At 40.5% G+C, this 19,300-nt stretch overlaps 1 protein-coding gene across 9 annotated transcripts in view; it reads left to right on the forward strand.

Annotated features, from left to right (window-relative positions):
- fbrsl1 (fibrosin-like 1) overlaps positions 1–19,300 on the forward strand; it is a 1,024,640-nt gene that overhangs the window by 252,446 nt on the left and 752,894 nt on the right. For all 9 annotated transcript variants that reach the window (XM_072240820.1, XM_072240822.1, XM_072240823.1 and 6 more), the window contains exon 2: positions 640–840. In XM_072240820.1, the coding sequence (XP_072096921.1) occupies positions 640–840 (201 nt within the window). The remainder of the gene's footprint in view (positions 1–639; positions 841–19,300) is intronic.

The following is a 19,300-nucleotide window of genomic DNA, read 5'->3' on the forward strand; positions in this document are numbered from 1 at the left end:
TTTAGTATGTATTTAGTATATTTAGTTATTCAGAAAATTCAATCAGTTAGGTGTCCTTAATAACAGATGCTGTCCTTTTGAGGCATCACTCATTGAAGATGTCCTCGATACTATGGAGTCCAGTGCCCATGACGGAGCTGACTAATTTTACAACTTTCTGCAGCTTATTTCAATCCGTGCAGCAGCCACTCCCACCCCCCCCCGCCCGCCTGCCCACCCCCCACCATACCAGAAGGTGATGCAGCCAGTTGGAATGCTCTCTATGGGACATCTGTAGAAATTTGCGAGTGTCTTTGGTGACATACCAAATCTCCTCAAACTCCTAATGGAATATCGCCACTGTCATGCCTCCTTTGTAGCTATATCGATATGTTGCATCTAGGATAGATCCTCAGAGATATTGATACCACAGTCATCATTAATGCTATAGTATATTAAAGTGTGTGTAGGCATTGGCAAATGTAGAATCCAGAGGTATAATGTCTCCTGATAAACTGAGGCATTTAAGTTCATGCTTCAGTAAGGCAATTAAAGATTGTGAAGCCACCCAGCTAACTATTAACTTCAAGAATACTCATCATTTATCTTTCAACAAACAAGAAATGAAATGTTATAATTTATTATCTTGTGCTATTTCAGAAGGACCTTGCACTAAGACCACAAGAACGAAATGAAAAGTGGGAAAAACAAGTAGGGAAGAAACCACGACAAGTGGAAAATGGCATGTTGGCTGAGCCAAGTGAAAATGGACATGAGAATGGAAATGGTACCTTGGAGAGAGGACAAGATCAGGGAAGAGATCAAACAAAGAAAAAAATTCCGATGAAGAACTCTGCACAGGTCTGTCAGGTGTTTGTTATTCGTTTATATGCATGTTGCAGTTACATTCTTGATGTATTTGCCTAAGGATGCAGGATCTGCATTAGTGAACACTCTGACCACCCTGTACCCTCTGAACAATCTAACCTCTCTTGTACCCTCTGAACAATCATTATTACATGTTGTAGTGATGGTTCAACCATGGCTATAACTTGGTCAACTATGATTTGCTGAGCATTGATCATCACTGAGATTCTAATCATTAAAACTGCTCTTGGTGGTGATGTGTGTAAAAAAAAATATATAATTTTATAGTGTTACCAGACATGCCAATCACCAACTTCTGGCTTCAATAATGGTGAGATGTTGTATTTGCCCCATCCATTGCTTAACTGTGTTTTTAAATTGATATCAGCGATTGTTTTAAGCCACATCTACAGAAGAATTGTGCATTTTCTTGTTCAAGATGTTCCTTGTTCAGTAGATGAAATATAATATACAAGGGTCAACATTATAATTGCCATTTGAACATTTGATCTCTTATAAATTCCAGTGTCGTTATTGTTGTCTCCTTCCATTTTAATGTTTGGCTTGGTCTTTAGTGGCTTCCCTCTAATAGAATATTTATGCCAGTCATGCACAGTTTAACAGCAACGTTCATACCGCAAGTGTCTCTGTCTCACAGGCAATGTAATGTACAAGATGGTTATGAAATTTATCAGCATTATCGCTGTCGACATAATCTCCAAGCCATTGGAAGTTAGATTAGAGATGTAGAATCTGTATCATGTTTTGGATTCTAGATTTGTAATGAGGAATAAATATTTGATAAATAGCGTGAAGGTTAACATGTTAAAAGTGTACAAGTTTAATCCAGGGCAAGATTTTATTTGCTTGCAGTTTGATTTAAAATAATGTACATTGCAGTAAGTTGTTTTTTATTGAATTTTTCCGTAAGATACGGGAGCAGAATTAGCCCGTTCGGCCCATTGAGTCTGCTCTGCCATTTTATCATGGCTGGTCTGTTTCCCTCTCAGCCCCAATCTTCCGCCTTCTCCCTATATCCCTCATGCTCTGACTAATTGAGAATCTATCAACATCTACCTTACATATACCTGTTGATTTAGCCTCCTCAGCCACCTGTGGCAACGAATTCCACAGATTCATCACTCTCTGGCTGAAGAAATTTTGGGGACATTAAACCATTTTTTGTAGTTTTCCTATTTTATCAAGGATGGGGGGAGGGGTGGATTGTGTTATTTTAGTAGTCCTAGGTTTGTGGAAAGAATTCAAGTACATATAATTTTACAATCTTGAGATTCATCTCCTAACAAGTGTTACGTACCCTGTAACTGGGTTGCCAAACCAGCAGAAATGGATCACTCCGTTGGAGTCTGGATTACTAGAACTAAGAAAGTTTTATTAAAGAAACAAACAACACAGTACTCTAATCAAAAGGATAATAAATGCAACAGTTCAGCAATGATAAACATACATGTACACAGAATTAAGATAACAGGATCAATCAAGCTCTATCGTTGTCTAGGGGTAAATGACCAATTTCAAAGTGACGCAAAGTTCAGTTCAATTTTAGTTCAGTTCAGTTCGCAGACAGTGGGGGGAAGGAGAGAGAGAGCAAAACGAATGAATATTCAAACAGCTTCCACACACAGACCTTCGCAGTCAGCTTTCGTGCGAGCCCTTTGTGATGTTATCTGAGGTCACCGACCGTGACCCCTCCGTTTCTAGATACGAATCGTTTCCCTGCAGTGAACCTGGCACCCAGGCAAGGGTGGACATACACCAGGTTCCCGCCGATCGTGCCTTTCCACCCTGAGTGTCTATGGCTTGATCCTGTGATCAGCCGTCCAAAAGCTTCCCACCGACTTGTGAGAGGCGCACCGCTTCCAGGGTCTCGTTACCTCGGGTGTCGTGTGTGTCCTGCCTTAGCGAACCTGTCCCTTTTTATCCCCCTGCGGGGGTATCGTCTGTCCATCACTTCAAGCAGTTCAGGGTTCAAAGGGGGAGCCGCTCTTGACATCTCCCTCCTTCTGTTACTCTCTCTCCCCCATCCCTTCATTACACATCTCCAAATGCTGCTCCATTGTTTTCTTTATCTCTCTCTCTCCTGAAGACAGGTGGCAGACCAACTGCTGATCACACAGGACAGCTAACATCTTAATCTATGTGTATTCTTGTCACACAAGCAGCCACAAAACAAACCCAAAAGAACCCATTTTTAAAAAGACTGAAAAATGCCCAATGTGCAGAGGAAAAAGCAAATCTTGCAAACAATGAATGCAAGCAAATAGAGTTCTGAACTGAAGTCCACAAAGAGTCCGTCTCCAGATCCTTTGTTCAACACAGAGCGGTTCATCTCTTGCCTCTGCCCCTGACACCCGGACCTTTCCAATCTGGCCTGGTGCCTAAATCATCGTCCAAACATGGTTCAATTGCTTCAATACACTCTGGGGTCTGGACCTGCCGCCTCGATTTGGACCCAATCTGACCTTTCCAATTCAGCCTGCCGCTTAAATCAATCAAACCTCGGGACTCCCTTGCTCTCGGTGATGGGTCTGCTGCCTCGCCTTAGTACTGCCACATCGAATTGCCTTCAAATCCAAAGGGAAGGTACAGACTATTACTTGCGATGATCGTTTGCCAGAAGAAGAGTGATTAACAAACTATTTACTTGTTTTCCTTGTTTCATTAGCCACCAGCCAAAAGTTGTTAGATTTACCAGCGCTTTCTTAAATTTGCTTTAAAAAAATGCAGAAATCATTTGTCTAACTTTATGCAACCAAGCTTGATTAAAAGTTCTGTGTGTAAAATGGCTTGGCATATACACAAGCAAAGCCTGGGGAAACAATTACTTTAGAAATTTGATATTAGCAGAAGTTTCTTTTTTTTTATATTTTAAGTGAATACATTCGATCAATTTACAGTGAGGAATAATGAGGAACCCACTTCAACAAAAACACATTTTCTCCCACCACTGACTCTAGGAGTTCGTACATTCTCCCCATGACCGCGTGTGTTTCCTCCAGGTGCTCCGGTTTCCCCTCTCGGTCCAAAGATGTACCGATTAGTAAGTTAATTGGTCATTGTAAATTTTTCCGTGGTTTGGCTAGGGATAGCTAGGTAACGTGGTTCGAAGGGCTGGAAGGGCATATTCTGTGCTGTACCCCAATAAATAAATAAAGTTATATAATTTGTTCTTCGTTGATCATCAGCTCACTTAAATACTAAAGTACTGTAGGGTTTACAGATGAAGCCTCTTGTTTTTGACACTTCGAGATTGACCAAATATTGAAGAAGATCACATCTGTACTGCAGCTGTCATTATTTAGGTTTGGGGATTAAATCAGTTTTTTCCATTAATGTAAACATCTCTGTGACAATAAAACAAGTGCAAAAATTGGTGGAAGCCAGAGAGAAGAATCAACAGGAAAGTAGAAATTTAGGGTTGATAATCACTGCTGTTTTAATAGGCCAGTGGCTAAGTAGTAACAGCCAAACTACATTTTCGAGATGGGATTGAAGATAGGAGTGAGATTAATTGCTTTTCCCCTTTGTTCCATGTACTATTGATGCTGCAACTGATGCTTTCTTCTGCACTCTGGTTGATCTTTCATTGATCCTGTTATATTGGTTAATTATATAAGTATTTCCATAGGAAAATGAAACTCAGAGTTGTATATGGTGACATTTCTGTACTTTGATATCCAAAACTTACTTTGAATTAATATATATATATATTGAAAGGCCTATTTAGACTGGATGTGGAGAGGAAGTTTCCCATAGTGGGTGAGTCTAGGGGCAGAAGATACAGCCTTAGAATAGAGGGATGTCAATTTAGAACAGAGATGAAGAAGAATTTCTTTAGCCAGAGGATGGTGAATCTGTGGTATTTGTTGGCACAGATGGCTATGGAGGTTAAGTCATTGAGTATATTTAAGGCAGAGGTTGATAGGTTCTTGATTAGTAAGGTCATCAAAGGTTAAGGGAAGAATACAGGATGATGGAGTTGGGAGGGATAATGAATCAACCATGATGGAATGATGGAGTAGACTCGATTGGCCAAATAACCTAATTCTGCTCCTATGTCTTATGTTATTTCAGCTAGAGTAATATGGGTGTTTCCGACATCTGAGTGGTGCTTATGTAGTAATACTTCTGTCAGAGTTGAAAACTAGTCAGCTCAGAGAGGAATTTTCACAGACTGAGCAACAGGTTGAGGGTCAACTCTTAAAATGTTATCTGGGATTGCTATTGTGAATTGGCACTGTTAAGCAGATGATGTTTAAAATAGCTCTTTACCTACTGCGTGTCTGAATGGATTTGATTACTGATTTTCATACAATGATAATTTCATTGTGAATTTAAGCATCAGGGGCAATTTGCATAATATTTCTTGCATCAATGAAATTCTGATTCCACATGCCTAGCATGTTTTAATATGACACTGCATCATGCATGTACACTTTACAGTGGGTATACGAAAATCAATAGCAACTACAGAAGCATCTTCCTACATTATAAACATGAGATTCTGCAGACACTGGAAATCCAGAGCAACACACACAAAATGCTGGAGGAACTCAGCAGGTCAAATAGCATCTATAGAAATGAACAAACAGTCGACATTTGACCCAAGACTCTTCTTTGGGACTGGAAAGGAAGAAGGAAGACACCAAAATAAAAAGGTGGGAAGAGCAGAAAGAGGCCTAGTTAGAAGATGATGGGTGAAGGCAGGTAGGTGGGAAAGGTTAAAGGGCTGGAGAAGAATGAATCTGCTAGGAGAATAGACCAAAGGAGGAGGGGCATCAGGTAGAGGTGATAGGCAGATGAGAAGAGGTAATAAGCCATAGGGAGGAATAGAAGAAGTGGAAAGGGGGAGGCAAAATACATTATTGGAAGGAGTAACTGATATTTATGCCATTAGGTTGGAGGCTAATTAGACAGAATATGAGGTGTTGCTCCTCCACCCTGAGGGTAGCCTCATCGTGGCAAAAGATGAGGCTATAGGCCACCATATCAGAACGGGAATGGGGAGAGGAATTAAAATGGTTGGCTACTGGGAAAGTCCACTTTTGGTGGATGGTGCAGAGGTGCTCTAAAATTCAATCTTTTAATTTGCATTGAGTCTCACCAATGTAGAAGAGGTCGCATTGGGAGCACCGGATACAATAGATGACTCCAACGAATTCGCTGGTCAAGTGTTGCCTCACCTGGATGGACTGTTTGGAGCTCCTGATGTGGCCTCCTCCACATTGGTGAGATCTGACATAAATTGGGAAATCGCTTCGCTGATTTCCATCAGCAAAAAGCAGAATTTCCTGGCGGCCAGCCATTTTAATGCCCATCCCCATTCCTGTTCTGACGTGTCAGTCCATGACCTCTTCTTTTGCCTTGCTGGGTGGAGGAGCATCTGATATTCTATCTAGATAGCCTCCTGCGTAATGGCATGAACATCGATTTCTCTTTCTGGTAATTTTTTCCCCTCCCTTTTCCCTCTTCTATTACCAACTCTGGTCTCTTATCTCTTCTCCTCACCTGCTTATTGCCTCCTCTTGATATCCCTTCTTCTCCCTTTCTCCTATCAGATTGTTTCTTCTTCAGTTCTTTACCTTTCCCCAACCACCCTTCTAGCTAGTCCTTCTTCCCCTCCACCCACCTTTTTATTCTGGCATCTTTCCCTACCCCCACCTTTCTATCCTGGTATCTTCCCTCTTCCTTTCCAGTCCTGAAGAAGGGTCTTGGCCAAAAATGTTAACTATTTATTCATTTCCCTAGATGCTACCTGATTTGCTGAGTTACTCCAGCATTTTGTGTGCATTGCTCTTCCTACATTAAACAAATCAACCTATATTTCAGCTGCTGTTGATGTGACCCTAAATTAATATTAGCCAGGGACCTTTTGTAGTATATTTAACTAAGTGACATACTGTGATGCCCTTAGAAAAAGGCTTGGGTCTTGTGTTATATTTTTCAATTAAGTCAAATTAATCAAATTTAACTTAAAAGTAAGGTGTAAGTATCAACTTCGACCGTGTGTTTGTATTTATTTGTTGCTTGATCTTTGACATTTGTGTTCTCTGGAAAATAATGTGCAGCTGCAGAAGGAAACCAGTGAGGAAATAATACCTTATTTGTATGGCACCTTATTGTAGATTGAGACATTTTAGCTTCTCCCTTGGGATTGAGGCTGACTTGCTTCCACTCCAATTCTCAGATAACAGAATAGGTCATTGTAGGATCTGTGGTCCATGAGGCTGGGGTGGGGGTGGGGGGTGCGCGGTGGTAGTGGTGGCATTTGAGAATTTGTGCACTCTTTCAGTAGTTTATGCTGGGCCTTTATATATACCAGCCTATGGATTATGGGTCTTGGTCCTTTATGCTCCTTCTCCATTTTCGTCAGTTATGGACAAAAGACTCCTAGGAAATAATAAGAGATGGAATTAGGAGTTTGATGCTGAAGATGTTCACCTGAATGAGATGTTGGTTTGCTGCTTCTGTCAGTGCAATTGAACAATTTTACAGGGACAGCATTGGTGTTTAGTTATCTGCAGTCCATGCAAATAGGAGACCAGGTTTTATGAGCTTTGTGCTGGATATGCAGCCTTTATTTTCAGAAAGAATTGGAAGCTTCCTTTGACGTACTGTAAAGTGACTTTGGGATTTATTTAGAAATTTCATGTCTATGAAGTCCATTGTATAATTGCAAGGAGATTGGAAGGTGAAGGTAAGAAAGTATTGCTGAAAATGTGCGGAGCTTTACTAGGATCTCATTTGGAATGCTAGTGTGCAACTTTAGCTATTGCATTTAAAGATAGATCTGCGGTGGTGTTCATGAAGTATAGATTCATTAGTTTGATCCCTTGGAAGGGTGAGTAAAACTGTGAGGAAAATTTAACGGATTGGCCTGTGCTCTCTCATGTTTGAATGAGAATTGTTCTCACTGAAATGTGAAAGAACTGACAGGATAGATGCTGAGAAGCTGTTTCTTTTGCTAGACAGCTTGGAACCAGGAGACAGTCTCGGCATATTAATAAATGGCGTAAGTTTTTTTCCCTCTTACCCTAAATAATGTAATGTTTCATACAGTCAACCCGATATAATTTTATACTGTACATCTCTATCTGGATTCTCCTCAGCTTCCTCTGCTCCAAAAGAAAATAAACACAGCCTATCCTAAACTAACAGTCCAATCATGGTCCTCCCTACCATGATAAATACCGACCTATATATAGTACTTGAGGTGTGACCAGAAAATGTTTTATACAGTTTGGACCATAATTTCCCTCCTATTGGATTCCGTTTGCTGGCCAATAATGGCAAGTATCCAAGAGACTATGTTCACCACCCTATATTGTCGTCGACAATGAAATAACGACTCAGAACACATACACTTTTAACACTCAACCACACTTTATTTTACTTGTGCACAAGGAGAACAGCATGGCCCCTGGTCGCCCACACTGTTCTGAAACCTGAACAGAAAAATCCTATTTTTATAATACAGAATTTGCTAGCCGTTACAGATATTGATCATTTGGTAAAGTAAGTATGTTTGAATTCCTTACTTGCAAGAACAATCACTGTTCACATTACTGGTGTTAAAAGTCAAAGAAACTGCAGGCTGATAACCGATGATAATTTGAAGTTAGTAAAGCAAAAGGCTCAAGAGTGTATCGAAGCGACTGAACCCAATGTTTGGATGATTTAAGTGCCAGGTCAGATTGAAAAGATCAGCAAGTTGGGACCCAAGGAGAGGTATGGGCTGTTTCTGTTTGCTGCTCCACTCTGCACTGAACTAAAGGTGAATAGACAGGGCTGTCTGTGTGGATTTCAGTTCAGAATGCTATTTGTTTGCATTTATTGTTTGCATGATTTGTTTTTTTTTCTCTCTGCATATTAACATTTGACAGTCTTTTTTTAATGGTTTTTCAATAGGTTTCAATAGGTATATTTAATGTCAGAGAAATGTATACAATATACATCCTGAAATTTCTTGATGTTTGGGAAGAAAAAGAATAAGCAAAGTGCCCCAAAGAATGAATGACAGTTAAAACGTTAGAGCCCAAACCCCCACTCCCCCCTCTCCCCTCCCACGCACAGGCAACAGCAAGGTAACGATGCCCCCCCACTTCCACCAGCAAAAAACATCACCCTTTACTGCACACACACAATTGTCCAGCAAAGCATCAGTAATGACTCAGACTTGCAGTATCCCAAAAACTACTCATTCACCCGGTAATTCGGCATACCACAGGCGTGCGCTCGCACTCTCTCTCCCCCCCCTCCCCCCCCTCTCCCCCCCTCTCCCCCCCTCTCCCCCCCTCTCCCCCCCTCTCCCCCCCTCTCCCCCCCTCTCCCCCCCTCTCCCCCCCTCTCCCCCTCTCCCCCCCTCTCCCCCCCTCTCCCCCCCTCTCTCTCTCTCTCTTTCTCCCCCCTCCCCCTCCACCCCTCCTCCTCCATCTCTCTCTCTCTCTCGCTCTCTCTCTCTTCCCCCCCCCCCCAAATAAGGGAGAAAGAGGTGTCCTTGTTTCACAGCGAGAGGGGAGACATAACAAACAACTTGCTGATTTACAATGTTAAAAGTCTGTTGTGTCACTTTTTCTGAGCTCTGCGCTTAGAGAGTCAGCACCAGAAAGGCGCAGTTCTCTGGACACAACCCCCAGCAGCTAACCCACTTCTCCCAATGTTCCATGTTCTCCCGCGACACTTCAATCAGGGGCACCTTGTGTTTCTTCGTTTTGTGGCTGCCTGTTAGAAGATGAATCTTAGGTTGTATAATGTATAATAAATGTACTTTGAACCTTAGTTGGTGTGTGTGCCTTGGACCTCTTAACTTGTCTTCAGACTCATGGTATACATAGAGAGACTATGTTCTTCAAAGACCTTTCTTGCTTGGGTTGTCTGTACTCTATCTGTAGTGTATTCTTGCCTGGGTATTATGTTAACCCTTGCCTTACTGCAATTTTCACACCTGTCCACCTATGCTGACACCTTCAGGGATCCTTGGACATATAAAATGAGCTTCCTCTGTTTCTTAGTTGTCTTCAGGACAGTACCATCCATTTTGTACATTTTCCTAAAATACATCATTTCATGCTTATCAGAATTATTCTCCATCTGCTATAGGTTTAACCTACTTTACCGTCTGATCAGTATATTAACAAGGAATTATAAAGGTTCACCACTGTCAGCATGATGCTGAGATATGCTTATGTATGCACTGAGACACATCATCAGTGTTGTGACTTGGGCATCACCAGGTGTGTCAGAGTCATTGAACAATAGACACTCCTTCCTGTCCAGGTGATCCAGCCTGGTTTGATCAGACCTTGGCTTGTGTCCAAGCAGCATTGGTCCATGGGTTATGCCTCTTGATCCATAAACATCTGGAGGCTCACTCAGCAGCCTCTGTGATGGTCCTGATGGCTCTTCTCTTTGCAGCCCCTGTAATGCCAAGGAGAGGTTAGTTTCTGCACCCCACCAAAATAGGCTTGCTAGAGGAAGCAATCTTCCTGCATTGAGTTTCTTGAAACCTACGAGAATTTTGTAGGTTCCAATGAAATTTGCACCCATTCTTTTAAATTCTAGAGCAGGGGTTCCCAAACATTTTTTATGCCATGGACCAAAACCATTAAGCAAGGGGTCCTGGTGAAAACAGACCTAATTTACTTCATCTTTCCTCTCGCAACAAACCAGCCACCCCTAAAGATATGAGTCTTTACCGCACTCCCTCTATGGCAAATTACTCTTCACTTTTGGTTAAGGTGAGAAGGAGAGCATTTAAAGGAGATGTGGAGGACAAGTTTGTTTTCACACAGATGGTCACATTCATCAGAATCAGGATTAATATCACTAGCATATGTCGTGAAATTTGTTGTTTTTGCGGCACCAATGCAATGCATAATAATGGAAAAAATTGTGTGTTACATTAAGTATATGCGTATATATAATAGTTAAATTAAGTAAGTTGTGCAAAAATAGAAATTAAAAAGTAATGAGATAGTGTTCATGGGTTCAATGTCCATTCAGAAATGGAGGGGAGGAAGCTGTTCCTGAATTGTTGAGTGTGTGCCTTCAGGCTTCTGTGCCTCCTCCCTGATGGTAGCAATGAGAATAATGCATGACCTGGGTGATGAGGGTCCTTAATGATGGACTCTGCCTTTTTGAGGCATCACTGCTTGAAGATGTCCTGAATATTTCGGAGGCTAGAGCCCATGATGGAGCTAATTAAGTTTATAAGTCTCTGCAGCTTATTTCAGTCCTGTGCTTTTGCTCACTATTTCCACTTCTGATCCTAGAACAGGTTACCAGAGTCAATGGTGAAACAGATACGATAGTGGCATCTAAAAGTCCTTTAGATTCCTGTAGGGAAAGAGGAATACAGGTCATGAATAGGCTAGAAGAGATTTAGTTTAATTTGGCATTGTGTTGAGCGTAAACATCGTGAGCTGTAAGGCCTATTCTTGAGATACACTGTTCTATGTTTTATTAAAGCTGTAATAATGAAGGCAAATTAACTAGGAGAGAAGAATGGATTCCTCATAGCGAAGGAAACTGTGGTAATTAGGAGGCTTTTAATCAAAGCTGAGGAAATCCACTGCAATGAAACAGAATCAGAGACCCTCCTTTGTCGAAGGATAAATAGGATTGGAAGTGCTGTAAATTAGATCCTTCATTGGAGTTAGCGAAAAAATCAATAGCAGTTCCCTAATTGTTTGTGTGAAGGACAAAAGTAGACATTGTTCAAGCTTGAGTAGAATTGAAGTGATATTCCAGATGTTTTTAACAGAAGCCTGACACTAGAGCAGTTGAGAGATAATGTATCATGCAGTGGATAACCGGCATGCTAACTGTTTGTTAGTTCCTGCCAGGTCACTTCCCCAAGGAAGTTTCTGCCTGGGGACTTGCTCTGTTCAGAATGGTTTTGAGGACTGAATTAGCAGAGGTTCTGAGTCACTATTTCAAGTGTAGACCATTTGGTAAAACTGGGTCATGGTTTTAGATATGATAATTTAGTTTTTTTGTGATGGAATTTTATTCAGTAATTGATTGCTTGAACCATACAATATCAGAACAATTTGAAATTGTTCAAATGAGTGAACTGACATAAATGTTTCTTCATTGTCTCAAACTCCATTTAATGTTAACATTGTATGGAACCTAATTTTGATGTACAGTATGCTTCAGTGATGATCTTCCGTGAGAAGGAGCTTAAAGGTTTTTAATAACTGCTTCCTACTGAATAGGGCTAGAGAGGAAGAAGAAAACTGCAGATACACAGTGAATTCCCAACACACACTGAGATTTGAGATTAGGGGATTTGTAGAAAATTTTCCCATTCCAAACCTCCACTGGGACCACTTGTTTGTACCTTCTAATAAACTGTAGCCAGTTTGGGACTGAGAGGATGGAGAATAGTTTTTGACAGACCAGATCTTTGGGGGCCTTTGCTATTGTTTGCATGGTTGGTAGTAGGGTTTGATGCTTTTGCTGGAGTAAGTGGGGGGAGGGTTGATGTTTTTGCTACTGCTTGTGTGTGGGGGAGGGGGCTTTGGGTTCTAATGGTTTTCTGTCATTCGTTCTTTAAGATTTTTTCTCTCTGTTTTGTGAATGCAAAGAGTAAGGATTTCAGGTTGTATACTGGGTGCATTCTCTGATATTAAATTGAACCATTGAAATGGCAGAGTAGACTTGATGGGCCAAATGGCCTAATTCTGCTCCTATATCTTGTGGTCTTGTATGCTGTCCAAAGTCATCTTCTGGTTAGCATACTGCACTCTCTCAAGGAATAGAATGCGTCAAGAGGGAAAAATTAAATGGAGATGTTGAAGTCATTTTGCTCCCGGGTTATTAAATGAATTTCACCAAATTTACGTGCTGAATGGTAGTGTCTGCTGTGTCGGAGGAGTTGTGGAATGGCATTACCGTATGCTTCTGCAGTAGGGAGTGTTTTTTATTCTGATTGCAACCCTTCATGTTTTGCTGGAAGAGTGCTTCACTGAGGTTATTGTTCAGGAGTATATACCAGTCAGTGACCTTATGTTGGCCAGCAGCATATACTATTGAGCTGTTATTAAGTGTTATCTATGACTAACAGCGGCAAAAAGAAAATAATGCCTAAGGATAAAAGAAAGTTGGCCATAATTTTGGCAGAGGTTAATAGTTCAAAATTTATATTTTAACTTCTAGTCCCTCGCCCGAACATTCCTGTTCCTCGGCCCCAAGCTAACTAAAATCATTAAGTGACTAATAGTTGACTTAGTTCCTCATTTATCAATAATAATGTAATGATAACCAGATAGTAGCTAGAATGAGTTTTTGAGCGCTGGAGCTTCACACTCGAATCATGTCAATTCCCTGCATTAACACCAAAAAGGAAAGACAGTCTTAATAACAAGTATGTGTTTTTTAAATAGGACTTCACAGTCAAAATGTCACTGTTATGATACTGCCTATGAAAGTTTTAATCCTTTTTTTCTCACAATATTTCAGAAACCTCTTAAAAAGTATATAGAAATTGTATTTACTTACCTGCCAGTGAGTGGAAGAAAAAAGGAGTGGGAGTAGGCTATTTGCTTCACATGTCTTAATTGATTCTCTATCTCAATAACTATTAGATATTGAGGTCTTTTGATGCTTTTTATGCCTGAAATCTACGTACTTTTATTATGTTCAACAATATGGCATCTGCAGCCTTTTCCTCCCTCCGAATGAAGAAATTTTGTCTCATTTCAATGGTTCAATTTATATCAGAGAATGTATATAATATACAACCTGAAATCCTTACACTTCGCAGACGTTCACGAAACACAAGAAAAAATTCAAAGTACGAATGACCTAAAAGACCTAGAAGAAATTTTAGAACCCCAAAGCCTCCCTCCCATGCAAAAGCAGCAGCCAAAGCATCAACCTTCCCCCTACTTGCTCCAGCAAAAGCATCAACCCCCCCACCTACTATCAAGCAATAGCAATGGCCCCCCCAGAGACCATGATCTAGAGTCCATCAAAAACTGCTATCCATCCCAAAACTTAGATGTCTCAGTCTCCCTCCCCCTCCCTCTCCCCCTAGGATCTTGGCCCGAAATGTCATCTGTACATTTTTCCATATATGTGGCTTAGCCTGCTGAGTTCCTCCAGCATTTCGTGTGTGTTGCTTGGATTTCTAGCATCTGCAGATTTTCTCTTGTTTGTGTTGATATGTCATGTCTTTTGTTTTTCTTACAGTAGTGCACCCCAAGGTATCCCAGTGGTTAACATCTGCCACCCTTAAAAGCCTCTTTTACCATTAAAAATAATTGACTCTCACTGTTTTCTCACTTTCAACTGATTTTCAACTCGGGCTAGTATATCACTCCAATGAGCTTTAATTAATCACTTAAGAAGGGCTTTTCTCCCTTACCTAGGTTTGTCAAATGTGATTTCCTTTTCTTAAATCTGCATTGACTTTAACGAATGTCCTGGATATATTTTAACTGATATATTTCATCACATTCTTCATAATAGTTTTAACTGTATTCTGTGCTGCTGATGTTAGGCTAACTGATCTGTTAACTGGCCTCTTTTTTTCTACTTTTTAAAATTATGTAGGGACAGTTCTGTAATCAGTAAAATTCTGGTAGATTACTATCAGTGCATCCAGTATGTCCACAGGTACCTATTTTAGTACTTGGGGTGCAGGATGTCAGGCCCTAGTGATTTTTCAGATTTCAGAGCCCTTAATGTCACCAGGGTTGTTATTAGTTTCCTTTACAAACACTAGAAAATCTGCAGATGCTGGAAGTCCAAAGCAACACACACAAAATGCAGGAGTTATTCGGCAGGTCAGGCAGCATCTATGAAAAAGAGTAAACAGTCAATGTTTTGCGCTGAGACACTTCTTCAGGAGTTAATTCAGAAATAAGTTAATTTCCTTTAATTTATCCTTTTCATTAAACTCTTGGTTCATAGAACAATGGAATACTAATAACACCATCAGAGACTATTTGACACTCATGCACATGCTAGCTCTCTACAGAGTATCTCAAACATTCCTCCGTTCTGTTCTGTTCTTAGCAGCTTTGTGAAGTTTCCTTTTATTTATCCAGTTCCTCCTTTAGAAGCCATAGTAGAATTTGCTTTCACCGTATCTACAAGTAGAGCTTCCCAGAATCCAACCACATACGGCATAAAAGAAGTTCTTGCTCATAGTGCTATTAGTCCTCTATTCCCCACTCTGACCTTTTACTACTCTTCACCTGCCTCTTACTTCATCCTGGATCCCCTTCTCCTTCCCTTTCTCCTTTGGTATACTCTTCTCTTCTATCAGATTCCTTCTTCTCTAGCCCTTGACCTTTCCCACCCACCTGGCTTCACCTATCACATTCCAGCGAGCCTCTTTCTCCTCCCCTCACCTTTTTATTTTGGCGTCTTCTCCCTTCCTTCTCAGTCCTGAAGAAGAGTCTCAGCCAGAAACCTAAATTATCTATTCATTTTCATAGATGCCGCTGGACCTGCTGAATTCCAGCAGCATTTTTATGTGTGTTGTTCTGAATTTTCAACTTCAGCAGAATTTCTCATGTTCGTGATTCTTTTCTCCATTATTCTATACATATGATCTTCATTACTTGACTCCCTTACTGAAAGGGAGCAGCCTCCAACGATTCAGTTATTTCTTTATACGCTTCTATCAGACCTCTTCTTAATCTTTTGAACTTTAAAAAATAGTTCCTGCCTCTCTGTTCTTGTTTTATAGTAACTCAATAGATGCTCATCCCAGGGACCATACCCCTGCATCTTCTCTGTATCTTCTAATGCCTTCATATCTTTCTTTAATAAAGCAACCAGAATTGTGCTCAATGCCCTAATTGAATCTGGACCAGAGTTTTATAAAGATTCAGCATGACTCCACTGCTTTTATACTCTACAGCTCTTATTGATAAAGCCTAGAATTGCGATGGCTCATTAACCATTTTCTCAAGCTGCCTGGGAACTTAACTGATTTCTCTTCTGTGAGGGCACAGTCAAAGTATTTCTTTAATTACTCTGCCATTTCTACATTCCATTATAAATTCTCCCTTTTCTGACTGTAAAGGATCAACATTTGTTTCCACTGATCTTTTATTTCACATAAATGTAGAAGTTTTTGCAGTCCGTTTTTATGTTCCTTCCATGTGTACTTGCATACTCTATTTTCACTCTCTGAATCAGTATTTTGGACACTCTGAATTCCCTAATTCCCAGACCTACGACTTTTACTAGGTACTTTATAGGACTCCTCTTTGGATCTGATAGTGTCTTAAACTACATTTTGTTACTATGATTGTGTTGATCTTCCTCACATTTTTGCACTGGAAAGAAATTTATAGCGTTCATTTATTAAGTGTTATAGAGTCATAGAAAAGTGCAGCACAGAAACAGCCCCTTCGGCAAATCTAGTCTGTGCTGAACCATTTAAACTGCCTGCTCCCATCGACCTGCACTGGGACCATAGTCCTCCATGCCCCTACTATCCATGTACCTATCCAAGCTTCTCTTAAATATTGAAATCAAGCTCGATTGCACCACTTATGCTGGCAGTTAATTCCATACTCTCACAGCCCTCTGTGAAGAAGTTTTCACCTTTCACCTTTCACCCTTAACCCATTACCTCTAGTTGTAGTTCCACTCAACCTCAGTGGAAAAAGCCTGCCTACATTTACCCTATCGATACCCCTCATAATTTAGTATACCTTTATCAAATTTCCTCTCAATCTTCTACATTTTACTGTTGGCCATTGTTTATGCATCATCATGTCTTTAAGTGAAACTGTATCTAGATCTTCATTTATTTTAGATTTAGAATTTTGTAGCAATAAACAGGAGATTCTGCAGATGCTGGAAATCTAAAAGCAACACACACAAAATGTTGGAGGAACTCAGCATGTCAGGCAACATCTATGGAGAGGAATAAACAGTTGACAAATTGAGAGTCTTCTTGCTGATAGCTTGGTCAATTTTTTTAAAGAGTCCTCACTTGTGTTGCACTAGCACAATAAATTGGGCAGGGTGGTTTAGACATGCGCTAGTTGATTTCTTCAAGAGTGTAACATGAGGATTCATTCTGATATGATTACTGTTTGGCTCTGACAAAATATATTAAACTTAGTAACAAAGTTATTAAACTGGTCAGTGAATGAACAGGGTTCATATCTCAATGACTTCTCATTACATTCTGAATCAGTAGTAGTTTAATGATTTATTGGGTCCAAATAATGTGCATGTTCTCACAGAAGGCCTGTTATTCTTAATCAATCCTATTTAATTGACTCTTATTCAGCAAAGAATCAAATGAAGAGTTTTATTGTTGGCAGAGGAGGAAGAAGTGCATCGGGTAACACAGCTGGCAACATCACGCTGTCACTGTCATTCCATCTATCCATTATCAGTGAGTAATGGGTTGGGTTGATCAGACCCAAAAGACTCAAACCAATTTCAGTGTCCTGAAGAAGTGATAATAAGTGAACAGGCACAACAAAGTAACTTAAGTCTAATTTATTATTATAAAACAGAAAACACAAATAACACACTAAATACTACGTAGTAAATGACAAAGATTTCAGGGCTCACGATTCGTAGTTTCCACTTGATTGTTGGTGTCGTCGGGGGACTTGGTTGTTGTTGTTGTTGGGGGAGGTCTGAATTCCAACTTGTGAAATTACCCTGGGTCTCTCAAGGTACCGATGGATCGTGATTCCTCGGTCTAGGTGAAGTCCAAAGAATTGAGTGAAAGGTGCCTCAATAGGGGTTCAATCCACAAGCTTAGCAAGACACACAGAGACGGACAAACTACTTGGTCTTTTGTTCTCATGCCACTAACAGCACGGTTTATTTATCAGTTCCAGAAGCATTGAGAGACACCTAGAGACTGATAAACTGTTAGGTCTTTTGTGTTCATGCCACTGGTATCTTGTGGCCAAGAAAGAATCTTGCTGCTATTAGCAAACATTTAACAAACCTACAGAGTAAGAATCCAGCCACTATTCGTGAACATTTAACAAACTTGGTGTTTAACTTGTACAGGCATCTTACATGCTGTGAGCTCACAAAGAGTAAAGTGTCACTTGCAATTGTTCAGTCTTTCATCTCATATTTTTATAAAATTTAAGGCACCACAACACAGCAAAAAAAACACAGGTTCAGAAATAACATTCTCTTGTATTTACGACCCCCACTCACTGAATGTAAACTGAGACCAGTTGTAGAACTTCAGGCAAGAAAAGAAGCTCTGCTCCTTTGGCTTTTTGTCTTAATCTGACCTCCGCAGTAAATTCCAAAGAAGGGTGGATTTGTCATGCTTTCTTAAGATATTCTTAACATTCCCATCAGAAAATGCCTCTCCAGTTCCCTGGACTCTGAAGCATCAGATAATTTTCACATAGAGTTTTGTGTGTGTGAGTGTAGCATATTTTCCATGTAACAACAGTAGTCTTGCATACCAATAAAATTGCTTATACAATTGGAATCAGGTTTATTATCACCGGCATGTGTCGTGAAATTTGTTAACTTTGCAGCAGTAGTTCAATGCAATACAAAATATAGAAGAAAAAAAACACAAAATATAATAATAAATAATTAAATCAATTACAGTATACATATATTGAATAGATTAAAAATTGTGCAAAAACCAGAAATAATATGTTAAAAAGTGAGGCAGTGTCCAAGGGTTCAATGTCCATTTAGGAATCGGATGGCAGAGGGGAACAAGCTGTTGCTGAATCGCTGAGTGTGTGCCTTCAGGCTTCTGTACCTCCTACCTGATGGTAACAGTGAGAAAAGGGCATGGCCCTAGGTGCTGAAGCTCCTTAATAATGGATGCTGCCTTTCTGAGACATCGCTCCTTGAAGATGTCCTGGGTACTTTGTAGTCTAGTACCCAAGATGGAGCCGACTAAATTTACAAGCCTCTGAAACTTCTTTCAGTCCTGTGCAGTAGCATCCTTCCCCCCCCCCCCCCCGCACTAGACAGTAATGCAGCCTGTCAGAATGCTCTCCACGGTACTTCTATAGATGTTTTTGTGTGTACTTGTTGACATACCAGTACAGCCGATGTCTTGCCCTCTTTATAACTGCATCGATATGTTTGGACCAGGTTAGATGCTCAGAGATCTTGACACCCAGGAACTTGGAACTGCTCACTTTCTCCACCTCTGATCCCTCTGAGGACTGGTATGTGTTCCTTCGTCTTACCCTTCCTGAAGTCCACAATCAGTTCTTTTGTCTTACTGACGTTGAGTACCAGGTTGTTGCTGCGACACCACTCCACTAGTTGACATATTTCCCTCCTGTACGCCTTCTCATCACCATCTGAGATTCTACCAGCAATGGTTGTATCATCAGCAAATTTATAGATGGTATTTGAGCTATGCCTAGCACACAGTCATGGGTATATAGAGAGTAGGGTAGTGGACTAAGCACACACCCCTGAGGTGCACCAGTGTTGATCG

The sequence above is a fragment of the Mobula birostris genome, chromosome 22 (assembly GCF_030028105.1).
Source record: "Mobula birostris isolate sMobBir1 chromosome 22, sMobBir1.hap1, whole genome shotgun sequence".
In the NCBI taxonomy this organism is placed as follows: domain Eukaryota; kingdom Metazoa; phylum Chordata; class Chondrichthyes; order Myliobatiformes; family Myliobatidae; genus Mobula; species Mobula birostris.